The sequence below is a fragment of the Lagenorhynchus albirostris genome, chromosome 20, assembly GCF_949774975.1.
Source record: "Lagenorhynchus albirostris chromosome 20, mLagAlb1.1, whole genome shotgun sequence".
In the NCBI taxonomy this organism is placed as follows: domain Eukaryota; kingdom Metazoa; phylum Chordata; class Mammalia; order Artiodactyla; family Delphinidae; genus Lagenorhynchus; species Lagenorhynchus albirostris.
The window spans coordinates 18,329,160-18,350,637 of NC_083114.1; the positions used below are offsets into that span (position 1 = coordinate 18,329,160).

Below are 21,478 nucleotides of genomic sequence, written 5' to 3' on the forward strand. Positions count from 1 at the left end.
TCTTTGTTGCTGCGCACGGGCTTTTCTCTAGTTGTGGCGAGCGGGGGCTACTCTTGGTAGCAGTGCGCAGGCTTCTTATTTCAGTGGCTTCTCTTGTTGTGGAGCGTGGGCTCTAGGCACGTGGGCTTTAGTAGTTGCGGCACGCGGGCTCAGTAGCTGTGGCTCGTGGGCTCTAGAGCGCAGGTTCAGTAGTTGTGGCGCACAGGCTTAGTTGCTCTGCGGCATGTGGGATCTTCCCAGACCAGGGATTGAACCCGTATCCCCTGCATTGGCAGGCAGATTCTTAACCACTGTGCCACCAGGGAAGCCCTACTTAACATTTTAGATGAGAAGGCAGTCTTTTACTGCTTTATAACTCTACTCACATAACTTCACACATGTACTTTTTACCTCCCCATCCCAGATGATAAGCTACTAAAGGGTTATTATAACACCAACGATCCTAGAATATTTTAAAAATAAGGAATGGGAGAGAGGGTGAATTCCCAGCTTTGGGAATAACTGATACAAAGGTGGTAATTAAAAATAGTTGCTGAATTATGCAAGGGAAGGTTTAAATGATCGAAGCCAGATTATTGAATGTACCTAATTCATATGGGTACAAGACAGAGAACTCTCTTTAAAGTGAGGGAAACATCGAATATCGTACACTGAGAAGCAATAAAATCTTTTAGTTTAGTATCTCTCACAGAAATTTAGCTTCTGAAGGTGTCTTAGTCTTTCCACAAATACTTGGAGAAAAATTCTTCTCTTTCTTTGTTAAGGGAGCAGCAGTGGATTCCACTCTGTCCTCCTGGACTTACCGAAGCAAGATAGTTGCCCTCCCAGGCTCTCTGGAGCCCAAGGTCAGCCCTTTGACCCTTCAACATTTCTACAGCCGCAACCTTTGCCCTAACCTGGGGCAGGTCTGAAGCAGGTATGGTCTTGATGAGCTGGGATGCTCTCCATCTATAAGTAAACAAGCAAAATGTATGAGACTTTAGAAATAACATCCCATTCATTCTCAAAAATGACTGAAGCAGCCATTAAGTAGCATTAAATTCCTTGCGTGCTACCCTAAAAAAAGTAAAATGCCTCTAAAATACACATAGAACATGTTAAAATACACATAGCTGTACGGGGACAGAGATTTTTTGCAGAACTTCCTCTGCTGTTTGCGTGTTTTGGAAGCAACCGGAATTGAGTGATACGTGGCCTCTCTTATATCTATAGTTAGGGTGTAGGAACTTTGGATTCATCATTCATTCACTCAGCAAATGTTTTCTAGGCACGTACTAAACTCCAGATGCCGTTCTAGGGAGTGGAAGCACAGCAGTAAACAAACAGATGAAGGTCCTTTCTGCTAGGTGCTGATATTCTAGAGAGCAGAGACAGACGAGATATAAACCAATGCTTAAATACACAGTATGGATGATGTGATTAGTGCTATGGAAGAAAATAAGGCAAGGAAAGGGGGACAGGAGTGCAGCAGAGGGAAGGGCCAGGGGGCAGGTGCTGGTCACAGAGGGTGGTCTGGGAGGCACCCCTGATAAGGATGTGTGAGCAGGAAGTGGAGGTACCAGCTGTATGGATACTTGTTCCAGGAAGAGAAACAGTGCGTGCAAAGGCTCTAAAGTGTGAGCTTGTTTGGTGTGTGAGAGGACAAGCAAGGAGTCCTGGCAGCTGGAACAGGGGCCTGGGGGAGGGGAACAGGAGGGGGTGTCAGAGGGAGAGCCGGGGCCAGGATCCACAGAGCCAAGGGGGCCCTGTGCCCGGTCAGCCTGTCCCCTCTTCGCTGCCCACAGGGGCCCAGGACAGGGTCCACAGCTGACCGACTCCAGAGACCCATGGCAAACAGCTGTGCCGGGGAACCCGGACTCGAGCCACCCAACCTGGGGGTGGTGTAGCACACGCTTCCTCATCCTCATCAAGTAACCTGCCATCTTTAAACACGTGTAGACGACAACAGCTGCCGCCGGAAAAGTGAGCAGCCTTGGCCACGTGAAGAAGAAGCTGGGCGTGAGGAAGGCTCCCAGCCTTCCCAGGATGAAAAAGAATTACTAGGAGGCGTGGGAGCGAGCTGAAGCACGATTAGACACACACGGAGGCGGCAGAAGAAAACAAGACCCCACAATCACAGCAAAATCCTTTAACACACTTCTCTCAGGATTCCACAGATCAAAAACGCAAGAATAAATGAAATGCGATACAGGGACTAGACCAGGGGTTGGTAAACTACAGCCTGTGCCAAACGCGGCCCATAGAGCTAAGAATAGTTTTTACGTGTTTAACCAAACAAAATAAAATATGTGACGAGGACCATATGGGGCCCACAAAGCCTAAGATATTTACTATCTGGCCCTTTACAGAAAAAGTGTGCCTTTGAACTAGATTAACACAGCTGGCAAGATTCATTCAATGTGTGTGTGTGTGTGTGTGTGTGTGTACAGTCAAGACACAGAGCAGATGTATTATGTTCAAAATGCTCATTGACTATAAGCCCTAAGAAGGCTGGGACAGTATTTCACATCTTTCTTGTTTGTCACTGTATCCCTAGAACCTAAGTCAGTGTCTGTGACACAGCAGGTGTTGAGTAAATACTTGCTGAATGAATAAACTGAGTTTTACAAAAAATAATCAATTCTAGGCCATACATAAAACCTCCAAGTCTAAAAAAGAAGACTGTACAGGCTACAGTGCGACATCATCAAAATCAATAATTCTTTGCAGCCATTAAAGATATGACATAGATCTTTATTTATTGTGATGGACAGGTCTCCAAGACTTATTTTTAAGTAAAGTCATATAACCATACATAGAGTCCTCCTTGTGGAAAAAAGAGAGGGGAAGAAAACCCAAATGCATACACACTCACAGTATAAGCACACATTTCCATAGTACTTATTATGTGTCAGGCACTATCTGAAATGCTTTATACATATTTACTCATAATACTTTCAACAACCCTATGAGCAGGTGCTATGATTATGGCCCTTTTACAGATAAGAAAACTGAGGCACAGAGAGGTTAACTCATTTGCCCAAGGTTACACAGCTAGTCAGTGGCAGAGCTAGAATATGAACCCAGGCTCCAGGGTGTGTGTTCTTAACCACTGTATCACGCTTCTCTTGCGTGTGTGTGTGTTTGCAAGTGCGTAGACAAAGATTTAGAAGGATGCAAACTAATTGCTAATGAGTGGTTATCTTAGGGGAAAGAAATAAAATGGGGAGAGACTAGAGGAGGTGTGGAGGATTTCAACTTTATATCCTGTAAATTTTTATATTATGTCACTTTATTTACTTTAAAAAATTTTTTTTGGCTGCACCGCGTAGCATGTGGAATCTTAGTTCCCCGACCAGGACTGAACCCATGACACTGCAGTGGGAGCACAGAGTCTTGACCACTGGACCTCCGGGGAAGTCCCTATGTCACTTCAAAAAAAATGAGCATATATTCATGTATCATTTAATCACTTTTTAGATTATGTCAAAAATGCAGGTGACATAATTCATGAAAAAAGATTTATCTGTGCAGTAAAAAGACTGCCAAGATTTACAGCTAACATTTATAGTACTGCATGGGAGAATGGAGGGCTGGGGTGCTTTTGCTTTCAATAATGCTCTCCTGTTCTATTTTTTCTTTTTATGAGCAATCATTTTTTTTAAAAGCAAATGAGATATGTATTAAAGAGTTTTCCTTGCATGCGTTTTCTTTCTTTTTGATATCTGCCATTCAATACATTGACTTACATTCAATACATCAATTACATCAATACGTTAATTAGTTCATGGTGTTCTGGGCGGAATACCATAATGCCAAACGACCACATTTGAGAACCATCAGCCTAGTTTATGCGACTAGATGGCTGTACCTGAGACATAGCTAAACATATCTGGTGCATGCTGTCAACAAACAAGCTCAAAAAACGATGAGAAAGGAGCTATGAATAACTACAAAGTCAGATGCAGGGCAGTTTATTAAGAAAATGAAGATTAGCTGGAAAGGTATCAAATGTTGCATGGGCATTAATTAACTTATTTACTTATTTGTTTAAAAAAATAGCTTGCTCTATAACAGTGTTTTCTGCCTTTTACTTTAAAGTCACCTGGAAAACTTTAAAAAGGACCCCCGCTTGGGCTCCGCTCCCCAGCACCGTTAAACAGGGCTTTCTGGAGGTGGGACTTGGGCATCAGTGTGTTTTATAAACTCCTTGTGAATGTCAGGTGCGGGATAGAGAACCCCTGCTCTGAAAGGATGAACAGACATCCTAGTGTGAGTGATGTGTGGTGATTTTAATAAAGTTATCTTTTTGCTAGTAAAAGAAAGTAGAGACATCATGCTACTAGCTTATCTTAAACTTGGCTTGATTCAGGCCTTGTGGCATACTGCTGTCTACTGCTAATGGAAAAATAAACGGACCGTTCTATTATTTGGAGGGGTAGGCAGATGCCCTTTGAAAGTGAAATCTACAAAGGTGGAGACACAAGGTAAAAGCAACGTCACGCAGCAAATGGTGGAGCTAATGTCACGGTCTCAGATCTGTACATTTATATAGTATGTGTACTGCCACAAACGGATGCAGCACATACCAAGTCCTTACCTATTAAAAATAGCCTGTAGGGCTGCCTCGAAACGGCAAAGCACTCTGGGCGGGGCTGGCCACTTCACGTGCTTGCCGTGGTCCCGCATGGTCTTGATGCCGTGGAAGCGTCTGGCCACCTCGTGGATGTACGACTTCACTTTGTAGCGCCGGTAGTATCTGATAATTGTCAGAGCCGCCTTGGTCCTCTTGTACCGCATACGGGCCAGGGTGCCCCGCCACACCTTCGCAATAGAGGAAAAAAAAAAGGAAAATGTTGCTGGTTGGCTGAGTAGCAGATCACATTGAAATCACAGAAGCTCCTTTACTTAGAAGCTCAACCTGGCAATTTGTATGCGTCACAAAATCAGCCAGAGCATGTCAGTTCTGCCTGCCACCAACAGATGGCACTAGGAGTCACGTCCGTCATTTTGATTCAGTGTCTAGCTGTTCGTTACCTCCTAAGGAGGCGTGCACGGAGTCTGAAGCAGAGCCCTGTTCTAACTTTACGGTCGTGTAAAGAAGAAAGCCAAAATACCATTATCTTTGGATAAATATTTTAAGAATGTTGAAAGGAAGCAAGATGAGTCAGAACACAAAGCCATCAGCATCCACAGTTCTCTTATGAAACCTAGCTTTGCACAGATGATACACATTGGCCACTAGTGTAATGTCGCATTGGATGTATGAACTGATTTATACACAGTCTGTGCAGCGCCCCCTCCCCAGGTGAAGTCCCAAGAATTTAGATGTATTCGTGGAGAAAGGGTAAAAAACAAGTTACTAATATGAATCTGTTAAATTTTTTCAGTGATCAGAAATCAATCAGACATTATGTAAACGTCTCAGCGTCTGCTTTATCCAAACACGGTGAACTCACAGATACTTATATTTTTTTCAGGACCCCATACTTCTCAATCTCTCAAGTAAAAAGAAATTTGGTGTGATCTTCATTATTGGCTCTTCCCCTAAATATGCTTTCTACCACCAAACGTATTCTTTCTTCCACGGTATTTCCAGTATAAATCCCTTTCTTTCCCTTTCTGCTACTACAGTCCCAAGACCCCAAACGTCCTCATTGTTTTCTTGGATAAACTCCTCGTACACATCGCCATCACGCGCCAGGTGATACTCACTGCTGCTACTTAACTGACTGTCTCAGTTCTTAGGTGGAGGGTACTACTTCCCTCCCTGTCTCTGGCCTCTCAGGACCAAGATATTCAACCTCCAGTTCAAAGCCCACAGTATGGGTTCTCCAGGATCGCTCGGGGTTCTTTTATTTCTTCTTAGATCCCCATCTGTGCCCACCACTTTCTCTCAGAAAAACTGGTGTGATACCTCTTTTATTCAGCCATTTTAGGTTGGTCTTCACGAAGGCTCCTAAACAGGTACCATGTGCTTACAAAGCCCTCCCTTTCCAGCCTGCTGTACAAATATGAGGAGGCCATCCACGGACCCCAAAGAGGAACTAATGGGTCAAGAAAAACCATGATATGTGAGGGAAACGCGACATAGGAGCAACTTCTGATGAACCTGGAGCTCACGTATAAACAGAATATATAAAGACACAGAGGCAGTGAAAAGTCACTCATTGCTGCACGTGGCATCAGCACAGTAACCTGTTTTAGTCAAGATGCCTCTCTTCTTGTAGACGAATCTATCACGCACACAGCTTTGTCAGGCCTCCACCCAAGTGCTAAAATAAAGGTCCCTTCTTTAGTATCTTGAAAAACCAAAAGAGTACAATTAGAGGGTAGAAATCTGTGATGCAGTTTTTTAAAGAAAACACATTTTTAAAGTTTCATACTGTTTGTTGCTTTTTTTTTTTTTTAAGAGGAAGGAAATTAAGACCCCCCTGGAGCCACATCTATACAGGAAATCAATCTTATAATTTTCAAAAAGTGTTTTGTAAAGATTTTTTATTAAAATGTTTTTGGTTAGACTCTAGTATAATCTGAAAAAAATGTCTATGTAGGTACTTTTTAAGGGGTAGGTTTTTTTTTTTTGGACAACCTTTTAGATTTCATCTGTGTCCTTAGTTTATTTAGGTTTTGTGTAGTTGAAAAATCAGATAGCACAAAAATGCTATAAAAAAGACAGCAGCCCTTCCCCTTGCCCACCTAAGCCCACCTCCCCATCTCACAGTGTCATTTCATGCCAACTATTTTAACTGCTTCTTCTCGCGGCAGTGAGATACACATATAATTTATTTATATGTATACACATACATATACGCAGTATACACATGTGCTGTAAATACACATGTATTGTTATTTCTTGGTGGATCCTTTGAGACCCTACCCAAATTACAGACATTGGTGATTTAGCTCTCCTACCATCACTAGTACCTCTCCTTTATAATCCCAATAATAATTACATCAAAAATTTAAAGTCAATAGGGTTTACATGATTACATCTGTTATATTAACTATATTATTTGGGAGAAAGGAATTTTGTGGGCCTGCAGTTATATCATCAACTTTATCAGAAGTCCCTTCGGCTTTATTTATTTTTCTAACATCAGAGAAGAAGTAGCAGTGAAAAACTACGGAGGCAAATGATTTCTATGCAAAAAAATGATTCACGTATTTTCCCTTATAAACGGATACGCTCCCCAGGCCTTTGTGTGGGAGAAAGGCTGTGGTTGATTGTCTCGTGAAGGGTCTGAAGGTTGGAACTTAAGGTATGAGACAGATCTTCCCGTTTCCCTCTTTGTTTAAAGAGCTTAAACTGTGGGGGTTTTTCAAGTCATACAAAGCTTACCTCCAGAGAGGACTTAGCCTGATGACAGAGTGTCTAAAAAGGGGGAAAACTAAATATTATATTCAGTAAGCAAATGCTTAATGCTTATTTGATTATGCCTAGAGAGGTTCAGCAAAAAACCAGGGAGCCAGAGGGGCCCTCGTTCAACAATATGAACATGAAAAGTGGAACCAACCAGACATTATGTGCTTTAGGATCTGATGCAAGAGAGTGGGGGCTGAACCCTGAAGGAGATCTGATGGGATCTGGGAGAGGAAGTTATCAGAAGGTACAAGGCAGGGATCAGGGTGACGGAGAGGGCAAGCAACTCATTTCTTAGGTGGAACCAAGGATAGAGGCAAACAGAGCGGGTGAATTGGAGGACACACTGAGGTATAAAAAAGAGAACATTAGGGCCACAGGTCACACATCCCTGCTACTGAATTTTAGACACAATTCCTCTCTTCAGTACCTTGACCCCCTACAGTTAATTTTCAACACAGCAGCCGAGTGATCCTTTTTTCTTTTTAAATTAATTAATTATTTTGGCTGCGTTCATTGCTGCACACGCGCTTTCTCTAGTTGCAGCAAGCGTGGGCTTCTCATTGCAGTGGCTTCTCTTGTTGCGGGGCACAGGCTCTAGGCGCACGGGCTTCAGTAGTTGTGGTGCACGGGCTCAGTAGTTGTGGCTCGTGGGCTCTAGAGAGCAGGCTCGGTAGTTGTGGCGCACGGGCTTAGTTGCTCCGTGGCATGTGGGATCCTCCCGGACCAGGGCTCGAACCCGTGTCCCCCGCATGGGCAGGCGGACTCTTAACCACTGCGCCATGAGGGAAGTCCCCCGAGTGATCCTTTTAAGACCAAAGTCAGATCGTGTCACTTCTCTGCTTAAAACACTGCTGCGGTGCTCCAGCTCCCCCAGAGCGAAAGCCAAAGCCCCTCCCCTGGCCCACAAGGGCCACATGAGCTGGTACTGTCACTGCCCAGCTCCTTCCACTGTCCTCTCCTTGGCTCACTCCAGCCACACTGGGCCCTGCTCTACCCTGCACAGGCCTCCTGCCTCAGGGCCTTTCCTTACGCCTGGAAGGATCTTCCTCCAGATATCATATCACATGGCCATCTTCCTCACTCTCTAAGTCCATGCTCAGCTGTCACCTTCCCAATGAGCCCGGCCCTGACCATCTATGTAAAAAAATTCCCCTTGTCCACCCTCCCCTCCTGGTACTCTCCACTCTCTGTACCATGCTCTATTTTCTGCTCTTGCCTCCAGCACTTAACACTCTATAACACCTGTAATTTACATATGACTGTATTGTTTATGCTCTCCCTCTACTGGAATTTAAGCTCTACTAGGCCAGGGATCTTTGCTTCTTTTGCTCACTGATGAATCTCCACTGCCTGGAACAGTGCCAAGGACATAGTAGCCACTCAATAGTATCTGTTGGGTCGTACGGCATATACCCTGAGAAAACCGTAATTCAAAAAGAGTCATGTACCACAATGTTCACTGCAGCTCTATTTACAATAGCCAGGACATGGAAGCAACCTAAGTGTCCATCAACAGATGAATGGATAAAGAAGATGTGGCACATGTATACAATGGAATATTACTCAGCCATAAAAAGAAACGAAACTGAGTTATTTGTAATTAGGTGGATGGATGTAGAGACTGTCATACAGAGTGAAGTAAGTCAGGAATCTAAAAAAAAAAAAAAGGTTCTGAAGAACTTAGGGGCAGGACAGGAATAAAGACACAGATGTAGAGAATGGCCTTGAGGACATGGGGAGGGGAAGGGTAAGCTGGGACGAAGTGAGAGAGTGGCATGGACATATATACACTCCCAAATGTAAAATAGATAGCTAGTGGGAAGCAGCCGCATAGCACAGGGAGATTAGCTCGGTGCTTTGTGACCACCTAGAGGGGTGGGATAGGGAGGGTGGGAGGGATACGCAAGAGGGAGGGGATATGGGGACACATGTATATGTATAGCTGATTCACTTTGTTATACAGCAGAAACTAACACACCATTGTAAAGCAATTATATTCTAATAAAGATGTTTAAAAAAAATAGTATTTGTTGAGTGACTGAATGTTTTCAACTTCATCTTGCAAGCCTGATATTGAATCTTTCATTTTTGCTGTCACGTTTTCCACTATCAAGAACTCATCCTCATTCTCCAAATATCCCTTTCAAAAGCATGTTGGCCTTCCCTGGTGGCGCAGTGGCTGAGAGTCCGCCTGCCGATGCAGGGGACGCGGGTTTGTGCCCCGGTCCGGGAGGATCCCACATGCCGCGGAGCAGCTGGGCCCGTGAGCCGTGGCCGCTGAACCTGCGCGTCCGGAGCCTGTGCTCCGCAACGGGTGAGAGGCCCGTGTACCGCAAAAAAAAAAAAAAAAAAAAAGCAAAGCATGTTGCTCTTGTTTTACAAAAGCATCCTTCCTCTCAAGCAGATGAATTATGGTTTTGCTTTTTATGCTGCTCTCTACATTGCATCTGTTACCTATAAATCCCCTCTTCTCCCGTTTGTCTTCGTCTTGGTCTTTTGAGCTAGAGGCCTTGCTTGAATGTCTGGGGATCCTTGGCTGTCCATTCACTGAAAAGTGAAAAGCCACTTGGAAGCTCTGTATGTGTGCTTTGTGGGTGGTGGACTCCACTACAGGGCGACTAGGTGGGGACCAGCCATCTGTGGGGGACCCCAGTAATGTCCGTACCTTAAACTGTTCCCTCACTGCTGCCAGAATTCTGAGTGAAGGGGGCTGGAGGATATCTTTCGTATCTAGACTTTCACTTAATTTACTTGATTTCAACATGGTGCCTGACCCCTCTCCTCCACTGGTGCATGGTGTCCCCAGGCCCAGAGCTTCTCTGGTTCAATTTCTTCAGAGTAAACTTCTTGTCTTCTATCAGAATGAGACTGAGGGAGCTCCTCCAACTTTGTGAGGTTAGGAGAGCTGGGTGTACAATTGCTCTCTTTTTAAAATAATTAATTAATTTATTTATTTTTTGCTGTGTTGGGTCTTCGTTGCAGTGGGCGGGCTTCTCATTGCAGTGGCTTCTCTTGTTGTGGAGCACGGGCTTTAGGAGCGCGGGCTTCAGTAGTTGTGGCGCGTGGGCTTAGTTGCTCCGTGGCACGTGGGATCTTCCCAGACCAGGGATCGAACCTGTGTCCCCTGCATTGGCATGTGGATCCTTAACCACTGGGCCACCAGGGAAGTCGTTATAATTGCTCTTTATACAGAGTTTCAACCCTTCTACTCCTCCAGCTCCACCCCTCACCCCTAGCTACAGAGGTACCTGGTCCTTCCCATCCTGAATCTTCCTACAGCCCAATGGTTGGTGGCCTGGCTTGCTTGTCTGCAGGCACTTAGATTTCAGCTTTCTCCACCAGCCTGGGGGGCTGACCACACGTTCACTTACTTCCAAAATTATGTTGATGCCTCTTTTCTGCTGTTGTTTCCATTATGGTTCTATTTGTCCTTGTGGGTTTCTCCAATTTTCATCCTTTACTGCTGATTGAGGGGTTTTGAGATGAGTAGATATAAGCACAGTCTGTCATGTCTAACCAGATGTTTTATAATGCCATCTTAATTTGACCATGTTTTCCTCTTCCTTGGTGGTCAGGCATTTCAAAGCAACATCTGTCAGTCATTAAAGTACAAGATACAGTTTGCAAAAGATGTAGGATCCTAGGTAACACTCTGTTAAGAAGTAGGTCAATTACATATCTTCAGTTTGGCTTCAGAAACAAACACAGGTCAGCTTTCTGTTTTTCTCTTGTTCTCCATGTTTTTGTTTTCTAGTCATTATGGGTGTTGGGTCTTTTCTGCCTGTTCTCAAACAGCTCCCTGTTGCCCTGAATTGGATATTCTCTTAGTTTCTACAACTGAAATCCTTCAAAATTCCAGCTTCCAAGCTTCCCAGGCCCTCCATGCCTAGGGAGAACTTTTGGGAGAAGCATCTTTCTTCTATTTCTAGTCTTAAGTCCTCCATACAGTAATTCTGGCTGAGTTCTGACAGTATATGGTTGCTAAAGAGTTGTGGTGGAGGAGAATTTACTTAGGTACCAGGTTGAACTCTGAGCAAATTGTAAAATACACAAAATCTATCTTTGGTATCCATATACCCCATCATATTTAGAATACGACATCCATTTTGGAATATTTCATGATTGATTAACGAAGGAGTTATTTTAAAGGAAGATTCAAAGACAGAAAAAATTTTCTGAGTTATTCCTCTTCAACCCAAATATCTCTATGAGGGACAAAATGAATAAAGACCTGATGTGCTATTTTTAAAATGCTAGTGCAGTACCCATATTTTTACCAGAACAGCAGGTTAATATGTACCAAGAAGAAACTAAGACCCAGTAAATATAATTTGTAAGTTCTCAGCATAAATTTTGACACAAAATTCCTTGGTTTTACAGATAAATTAATAGCATTTCAGATGACCTAGGGGAGAAATTAAGAAATAATGAAATATACTAAGTGAAGTACGGCAGACAGAGAAAGACAAATATCATGATATCACTTATATGTGGAATCTAAAAAAATGATATAAATGAACTTATATACAAAACAGAAACAGACTCACAGACTTAGAAAACAAACTTATGGTTACCAAAGGGGCAAGGTGGAGGGGAGGGATAAATTAGGAGTTTGAGATTAACATATACACACTACTATATATAAGACAGATAACCAACAAGGACCTACTGTATAGCACAGGGAACTCTACTCAATATTCTGTAATAACCTATAAGGGAAAAGAATGTGAAAAAGAATAGATACATGTGTATGTATAACTGAATCACCTTGCTGTACACCTGAAGCTAACACAACATTGTAAATCAACTATACTCCAGTATAAAATAAAAATTAAAAAAAGAGATGAAATAACCAGATCTTCAGTCAATAAACAGATGTAAAACCTTCAAATGAAGAGACACCCCCTTCCAAAAAAAGAAAAAAAAGAGCATGTGTGAGCCTGATCATTATAAATTATCCTGATGAACTTAACTATGTGCGTGTGAGGTGTAATTTAGAAATAATCACCCCTGAGCTTTACCTTGGTCTGGTAGACTAACTTGCCAAGTTAGGTGACTTGTGAACCTTCATTTGGGACTCATACATTTTCTATATGGCCTTCTCCAGATCTATTAGCCTAGAAATTCTTTAGTGCATACAATCGTTGCCTAATATGATGATGCTATAGTCTGACAACCTCCTTGTAACTGTAACATCAAGAAGCAATTGAACCTCTTAGTCAATTATTGTCAGAAGACTAGCTCAACATTAACTCTGTCAAAAATCAAATTGCAATTATTCTGAAGATAAATGAAAACAAAATTAATCCAGCAAACAGGTTAAGTAATTCTGATGGGCCTTTCAGGATTCAATCTCGTTCGAAAGTAAACTGCCTGTGGAGCAAACAGGTTAAGTAATTCTGATGGGCCTTTCAGGATTCAATCTCGTTCAAAAGTAAACTGCCTGTGGGGCTCTACTGAAGTGGTTGCTTTCCTCTGTTTGGTTAAAACATTTTTTTTTCTTAAGAGGTACAAAGTTGATAATTCATCTTCAAAAATCGCTCAGGTCAAGGCTATTTCAGAACTGCTTTTGGACACAGAACCTCAGGGTTTGGGCCAAGTGTTTGGACATTTCAGTAGATCCAACGAGGCATCTGGGGATGTTTTAAGTTTGTGTGAAGACACCTGCTGCCTTGTCCACCCCCAGATCCACTGTCATCCAAGACGGAGGTGGCTCATCAACCAGTCAGGGGACAGGTTGGGCTTTTATCTTACGTAACAAATGTTCTGACTTTTCTTCCTTTATATCTAGCATCTAGAACATGCAGAATTCCTTAAAAAAAACCCACCAGAAACCCAGTAACCTTTGTTTCAGACGCTTGCAAATGATCTCAATTTTGAATGGTTCCCTAAATCTCTCAAAAACTCAGATAATAACTGGTATTTGAAAGGACCAGCCAGAGGTGCATCCTAACATTCTCTTCTATAGAGTTTCAAAAGTGAATTCTGGAACACAGGGCCTTTGAAATGCTCCTTGAAAAAAAGGTTCCATTTTCAGTAAGTTCAGGAAGGCTGCATACTGCAAGTCCTTTTTGGAGATTCATAATGTACATTAGCATATTAAAAGCTCTAAGAAGTTCTATGTAAGTAAACCTATTTTAACTTTGTTCAACAAAATTTAAAAAACATTTAAATTTTTAAAATTTAAAAACAAAATTTAACTACAGAACCCTTTGTACACAGATTACTCATTCATTTTGAAGGGGATCAGTATATGCCATCCCAAAACATGCCATGGTGGCATAAGCATTACTAAGCATTTGTTCGTTCCATAAGAATTTCCCGAATTCCTACTGTACGTTTGGTTTCTATCGGAGATATAGAGGGAAACAGGGGACACCTATGATATTCTAGGAAAAACCAAACATGCCTATGAGATAACTGGGAAAGAACTACAACTGATCCCCTAAAAACTGAGATCTGGTCAAAGGCCACAACAATGGAAACCTCCATGTAAAGAAGCTTGAATTCCTGTCACAGTGAGGCTCTTTCAAGGAAGTCCAGCACTGCGAGAGGGACAGCTCCCTGAGTGGCAGGGAGTTGGGGCGGAGTGGAAAGAATCTTTCCCTGGAGACGCCAGCATTCCCTACAGACTACTTTGCAGGCTTCAGGTGCTTCGGCTGTAAAGCAAGGATGTTACACTAGATGATTTATAAGAGCACATACGCATATTCTATCTTAACAGCTACTGAAAATGAACAAAAATTTTAAAGTGTTAAAGGTTCTTTCTGATCTAAAGTGCGCATGGCATTGATAACCACTATCTTTGATTTTCATCTGATTACGGTTATGACTCCTCAGACTAGGGAGAGAAAACTTTATTTCATTATTATGCACTAGGCCTTATGCTAGACACTTGATATACATTAAAAATAGGTTTTTAAAGCACTTATGCTTGACATATATTTGTACGTTGCTGCTTTATGTTTCTCGTACTAATAATTCAACATTAAAAAAAAGCAGGGAATACATTTGACATAAGTTTCTTGAAGTCATACATTAATACATTTTTTGCTGGCAAACGCTTGGCTTTGAGAAACAGTCATTTTTCAGACCTAAAAACCCTGCTTCTACAAAGGAATGTGATTCATATTCACAGCTCTTGCTAGGAGCCTGGCTCTGGCTGTAGGCAATGGGTGATGGTGCCAGGAGGGTTTTGTTGAGACCAGCGCTCTTCAATGTATCCCTGTACCCCAAATATGATACCGGTTCCCAGCGTTCACACCGATGGTGATGATGTTTCCTAAGGAGGGGATTTCAGAATGTTGGAGGAAGGAAATAATCCCTTAGATTACTTGGGTAAACATTAAATATGCTTCCCCTTTTTAGTTTTCTGTCTTAGACTGTAATTAATGTAAGGCGGAATGGCAGGATAAGAGAAAGTGTACTTATTAAGGATAGATACTTTTTCAACAGTTCAAATTTACACAAGTTGAACATAATATGATTAAAAAACTATGAAGATCATTCCTGGTCATAACTCAATGCCAAAGAGAAAAAAAAGAATACAACTGCACTGTTGGGTGCATGATTTCTCATAATAGTAGGCAACACACTATTATCAGAGTATTAAGTAGCTCATGCTGGAAAAATGCTGTGGTGGGACAGACAGAAATGCCACTATTTAGAGAAACATCTAAACTAAAATGCTAGGTTTTCTCAGTGATGTTGAGGTTTTATACTTGTACACATAGCTATAACTATATTACTAAAAATCCTACCGGAAACACAACCTTGTACTTACAAATCTGAAAAATCCTACTACCTAATCTATTTCTTTCCCAAGAAATGTTTTATAACATAATATTTGAAGACTGAAGTTTCTTAGTTACATACCAATCAAGTCAGAACAGAGTTAAAATGGATGTCAACAGGAATATAATTAATTTTTCAACTAATATAAATATAATATAAATATAACGTGTATGTTTTTATCAGTCATTTAAAATTCTTTTTTATAAACTGCATATTTCTAGCTTTTAAATCCATTTTCTTTGGATTGTCTTTTATTGATCTGTATGAGCTCTTTATAAATTAAGGGAATCATCTTTTTGTTATTAGCATTTTAAATAGTTTTTCCGGTATGGCAATGATCTTTTGGTACTATTTATGGTATACTACCATACAGAAGTTGTCTTTTAAAAAAATTGTGTGCGGTCCAATGTATCTATTTTTCTTTGATGGTTACATACATATTTTACACAAAACCGAGATCACATAATGTCATAAAGTGCTTTGTAATGCTTTTTAGTTGATACATCAAGCACATTTTCCCATGTGATCAAATGTCCTCCTATAATGTGATTCTGAACGGCCTCACAGTACTCAACCAGATACATGCATATAATTCAGTTAACCAACCTCCTACTGTGCGGTATTTCTGGTGTTTTCTGCAATTTAAAATATCATTTTAGGAGTAACATTGTACATATTCTAATTCTAGAAATAGAATTGCTGCTGTGACTCATTTATATTTCCAAATGCCACATACTAAAGTATTCATTTCCAAACTCTACCATGCGAAGAGTTAAAAAGAATTAACGAGATTGATACAGGATAACATATTGTTGCTATGGTTCAACTGCTTTGATTAGGAATATAAAAAATTCACTGGCTATTAGAATTTTTTCTGTTGTGAATTCTCTCTTCATTCCTTGTTTTTGTCCATCACATATTTGTAATTTTACATAATGATTTGTAAGGGCTTTTTATATATGAAATAAGCTAAACTTTTATTACATTTACGAAGGCTCTTTAGCATTTTGCCTTTTAACATCTGATGGCCATGGTTATTGGTCGTGGCTAATAAAACATGAGAAGACATTTTCTAGGTGTTTCTGAGAAAGAAAATTTCTCACTCTTCGGAGAGAATGTCCAAGTACTTCTAGAAGAGATTTCCTTGAATAACGAAACGTGGCTTCTGTAACTGTTGGCAGCCATCTGGCAACCACAAGGGGGAGCCACACTGAGAATGAAGATGACCCAAGAGAAGGCTTCCTGATGTATGAAATAAATCCCCGTTACACTCGGTGCCCGTCTGAATTGAGTTTTCTTTTTACGCTCTCCCCTCCTCCCCTCCCCTCTATTCCTTTCTCCTTCCCTCCTACTCTCTCTTTCTCCCCTTCTCCCTTCCTTGCAACTGAACACATTGTGATACAATGATATTTTTTGAGAAACAAGCAGCTGCATAGCACAGGGAGATCAGCTCGGTGCTCTGTGACCACCTAGAGGGGTGGGATAGGGAGGGTGGGAGGGAGGGAGACGCAAGAGGGAGGAGATATGGGAACATATGTATGTGTATAACTGATTCACTTTGTTATAAAGCAGAAACTAACACACCACTGTAAAGCAATTATACTCTAATAAAGATGTAAAAAAAAATCAAATATGTGTCTAGGGACTTCATTGGCCGTTCAGTGGTTAAGACTCTGCCTTTCAATGCAGGGGGCGTGGGTTTGATCCCTGGTCGGGGAACACACAGGCCTCGGGGTGTGGCCAAAAAATTTAAATAATAAATAAAAATAGACAAATTGCACATCTCTTAGAAAAAACCTTTAAATATGTGCCTATAAAAAGAATTTGTTTTGTTACTAAGCTCTATGTGGAGGAGTGGTCTCGATCACAAATAGGAGAGAGCCTTTATTCACAATCACTTCATGAATGGCAGGAAACTCGTGTCTACTCTAGTAGATTACCCATAATTAAAGGTGTGTGAAATGCCCACTAAAGCTCTGGATTCTTTGAAATACAAATGAGTTACCAGCTACGGCTGATGAATATGACAGGAGAAATGTTCGACTTGGATTGAACATATGTGAGTGGAATGAATCTAAGTCAGATCCTACCTGGTCAGGCATTAAGAAGAGTTAACATTGGAAATCTCTATGAGGATGTCTCCTCTGAAATAGCTGTATAAAAAAAACACTGGGAAATAATCAGGAATATACAACAATCAGGATATATATATATAGCCACACTCCCACCCACCCACATACATAAAATTACTTGACTGAAAAAGGTGTAAGCTACAGTGAAAGGGTATATTCTACAGATTTAATATATAAGTTATATTAAATCAGCATTTTCATACAAAGTCAGCTCACCCCATCTTGGATTTAGAGAATAATCGGACTGCTTTTAGAACGAACATCAGCGTTAGGCTTGCCAATAAACAGCTCTTTCGGTCTGTGAAATATTTTAGGACCGTCAAACGCTACCCTTCTTTTTGGTCTTTTTCACTCATCTCAACTGGCTTGTGATCAATATTTCATGGAACTCTTCCTTAGCTGCCCTCCAGGTATCCTTCCAGAAAACCTAAACCCAAATTCCAGCTGAAAACTTCAGACAGAAATTCTGCTGCACTGAGCCTTGAAGAAAGGCATGTGCACCAGTATTAAAAAAAAAAAAAGTGACAGAAGCACAGACATGGCAGTGATATTGCTGGAAATGCCTTCCAAACGTTCACACCCTCTCTTGCTGCAGAGTTTTTTGCTCATGTAGTTCCCTCTGCTTGCATCTCCTCTCCCTGGACTTTTCCTAGAGTCAGCTCGTTCTCAATTTTTCGGTCTCACTTGAATGTCACCTCCTCAGAGAGGTCTTCCCTGACCAGCCTATTTCCCTTGTCCTCTGAATGACTGCCCCAATTAAAGCCTTCCTTTCCTTCATAACTGTTACATAATTTATAATTATTTGTTGACTAAGTGTTTTATCTTGCTGCTCAATTAGAATGTATGCTGCATGAGGAGAAGGACTATTTCTATTATATTCATCTGGGTGTCTCCAAAGAGTGCCTGGCAATAAACACATTTGTTGAATGAATGGATACTTATTGACTTGAATACACTAAAGATCTTTTATCACAAGTTTAAAAGAAGACTTACTTATCTGTGAAGAAAGCCCCACGGAATGTTTTACAACCAAGTAACCTTAGGGTTTAAGAGCTCACTTAAGAGAAACAGACAACTCATCCTGTTACACAACAGGGCAGCCAGCCAAGCACATGATGAAACATTCAAGGAAGTAACACACGGCAGCTGCCATGCAGTTCTCAAGTCTTAAGGGAATTTCAAAATCAGTGGTGACCCTTGATGGTTCTAGAGCAGTCTAGCATGAATGAGCATCTGCTTGGCAAACTGTTGCCAGTTTGCCAGTGAGGAACATGAGGCGTGAAAAGTCTGGTTTTCAGTGAATGTTTCGTTTACGTTAAAAGAATTTCTTTCACTAAAAACGTAAAAATCTTCATCTTAAATATGGATACTCTAAATTAAGTTCCTAATTCCCTATTCATCCCAGTTACAGGATTTTTCAGGAAAAATTCCCCCTTTGCCTTTTTACTTTCTTCCTTTTTTTTTCTTCCTTGACACAAGTCAACAACTTAGTGTCACTGCTTTTTATCAAGTGACTGAGGAAAATGTGACCTGGTACATCCTTATTCTGTCCTGGAGCCAAAGAGACTGAGAAAGAGCTCATAGACTCTGCTGTGTATTACTCCTTTCTTTCACTGGGCCTGTGAGAATAATCTAATTCCTCTATTACTGGAATGAGAGGGAAGAGGGGGGAAAAAAAACCCTAGACTGGGAAATTCTATCCAATTGAAATATACAAATATTGTATACTAGTTCTCAAATTACCAAAAATCAGGTTCCAATGAAAGTATAAGGAACCAGCTCTTGGTTAGATCACTTAGATGAACTAGCTATTCAGGCTCATAGGTCAAGGATGACTGAGAAGATACTGTAATTAATGTCACTTTGGCTTTAACTCAGCAGCTGACAGGTATTCTCTAGTTCCCTTCTCTTCTTGCGAGGCTACCCAGCACAGATTCTGTTCTGCCAGAGGGGCAGAAAACTCTTGCTTCTTTTTCACATCTCCAAGGAGTTCACTGAGTCACTACATTATGGCAAAAGGAGCTAGGTAGCTCATTCCACATCTGTGGAGGTTTATCCTCTAAATCAAACATCATGCAACAAGTTTCCTGTGATCATCACAGTCAGGGCTGTATCTGGCCAGGCTAAGACTACAAAACACGTAGCGTCTTGACTTAACCTTCAAATAACAACTGTAGCAAACTGTCTTATTACTAAATAACTTTGCTTGGAATCCTGGATTTTCTTCCTCTTCCAAATACATATATTGTTAACGTAGCTTTAAGTTAGTTGCCATCTACAGAAAACCCCACGCTAAGTTGTTATGATAGCAAATATTCATTCCTTTACTCTTGACCTACATGGGTCACCCCATTGATGTGACCCGCTTTGGTCAACGAGATATATATACACGTGACCTGAACAGCTTGAAATGTGCTTGTGTGGTCAGCCTTGCCCTCTTAGGCTTTTGCTGTTACCATGAGAAGAACATGCCCCTGGGATTCATTGACACCAGAAAAAAATAAGCCACACGTGGAGCCAATCTGTACTCAACCCACAAATGGCCAAACCTTGGATGCATGAGGAGGAAGTAAATTCTGTTACAGCGACTGTGTTTCAGAGATGTGGTGGGTTGAACAATCCCCCCCGCCCACAAAAAGATTTCTACCTCTTAATCCTTGGAACCGGTAAATGTTATTTCACGTGACAGAAAAAGGACTTTGCAGATGTGATTAGGTTAAGGATCTTGAGATGGGGAGATTATCCTGGATTATCTGTTTGCACCCTAAATGCAATCCCATGTATCTATATAAGAGGGAGGTGGTAGGAGATCTGAAGACAGACGAGGGGATGACATATGACTACGGAAGCAGAGAACGGAGCCACAAACCATGGAATTCCGGCAGCTACCAGAAGCTGGAAGAAGCCAGGACTAGATTATCCCCTACAACCACTAGAGGAAGTGTGGCCTTGATGTCACCTTGATTTTGGCCCAGTGAAACTGATTTCAGACTTCTGGGCTCCAGAACTGTGAGAGGATACGTTTCTGTTGTTTCAAGACACCGAGTTTGTGATAATTTTTACAGTTGTCATAGGAAACCAATACAGGTGGTTTGTGGCATAATTATGCCAATGGTCAATTGATATATACCCAAACCAATAATAATAATATTAATATTAATAATATCAATGTTCATAAGAATAGCAAACATATAGTACCTGCCATATGCTAGGCACTGATCAAAGTATGATGAATATATTAAGTCATTTAATACTCACAACTATAAGGTGGGTACTCTTACTTCCCTTTTACAGATGAGGAAACTGAAGAACAGAGAGGTCCCAAAGTTTCATCTTGTAAGTGTTGGAGCTGGGATTGGAACCCAAGTGCCTGGTGGTTGACTGAAGCCAAGAACCACCTGCTGGTTAGGCAGCAGTAGAGACTAGAAATTACACAGAAATTAGCGATTCTGCAGCTCTGGCAGCGGAGTTAAAACTTAAAGGCTTCTTTCCCAGTTAGGAATAACTCTTATGCCTACTAATTACTCCACTTGCTTGGTATGATGAAGGTACCTCATTTAAATGCATATGACTAGCTCTTAAATATTAATAAACATAACATAGCTAACAGGAACCTCTATAATCCCAGAGCACCTAGTATTGAGTCATGACACTATATTATTGTCAAAATACCACGTGAGGCACTGTGCACAGGGCATCATGCTGGGGCCCCTGGGTGGAGTACAAATAAGCATAAGGACACTGCTTCCCTCAACAATTTATAATCTGGTTGAGGAGAGAAGACAAATGTGCAAAATTAATAGATGATCTACAGCCTACAGAAATCTTAGAATTCGGCAGGAATCTTTGAGCTGAAGACCTCTTATAAGCCATCAGCTGGGAGGTTCTCTGCCCTGACTCTTCCACGGCACACCTTAGGAAGGACATTCACACGTGCAACACACGTGCAACACACGTGCAACACACGTGCAACAACCCTCGGGGGTTGTACCATCCCTGAAATGGGCCTTTCTTGCCCACTTAAGAAAGCAAATATAAATTTTATAGAAGTAAACTCACATCAGCTCCTATTTATAAATTAATTCATTACCTTTGCTAACTTATTATTAATACCAAGTTACTCATAACACACCTCATACTTGATTGTAACAGATGTGCCCATATCCAAGCCTATCGTTTTACAGATAAAGGAAGTGATGACCTAAAA

General features: G+C 41.3%; 1 protein-coding gene across 6 annotated transcripts in view; it reads right to left on the minus strand.

Moving 5' to 3' along the window:
- MYO1D (myosin ID) overlaps positions 1–21,478 on the minus strand; it is a 348,947-nt gene that overhangs the window by 154,377 nt on the left and 173,092 nt on the right. For all 6 annotated transcript variants that reach the window (XM_060133821.1, XM_060133826.1, XM_060133823.1 and 3 more), the window contains 2 exons: positions 4,580–4,803; positions 804–948 (listed from right to left, as the gene is read on the minus strand). In XM_060133821.1, the coding sequence (XP_059989804.1) occupies positions 804–948; positions 4,580–4,803 (369 nt within the window). The remainder of the gene's footprint in view (positions 1–803; positions 949–4,579; positions 4,804–21,478) is intronic.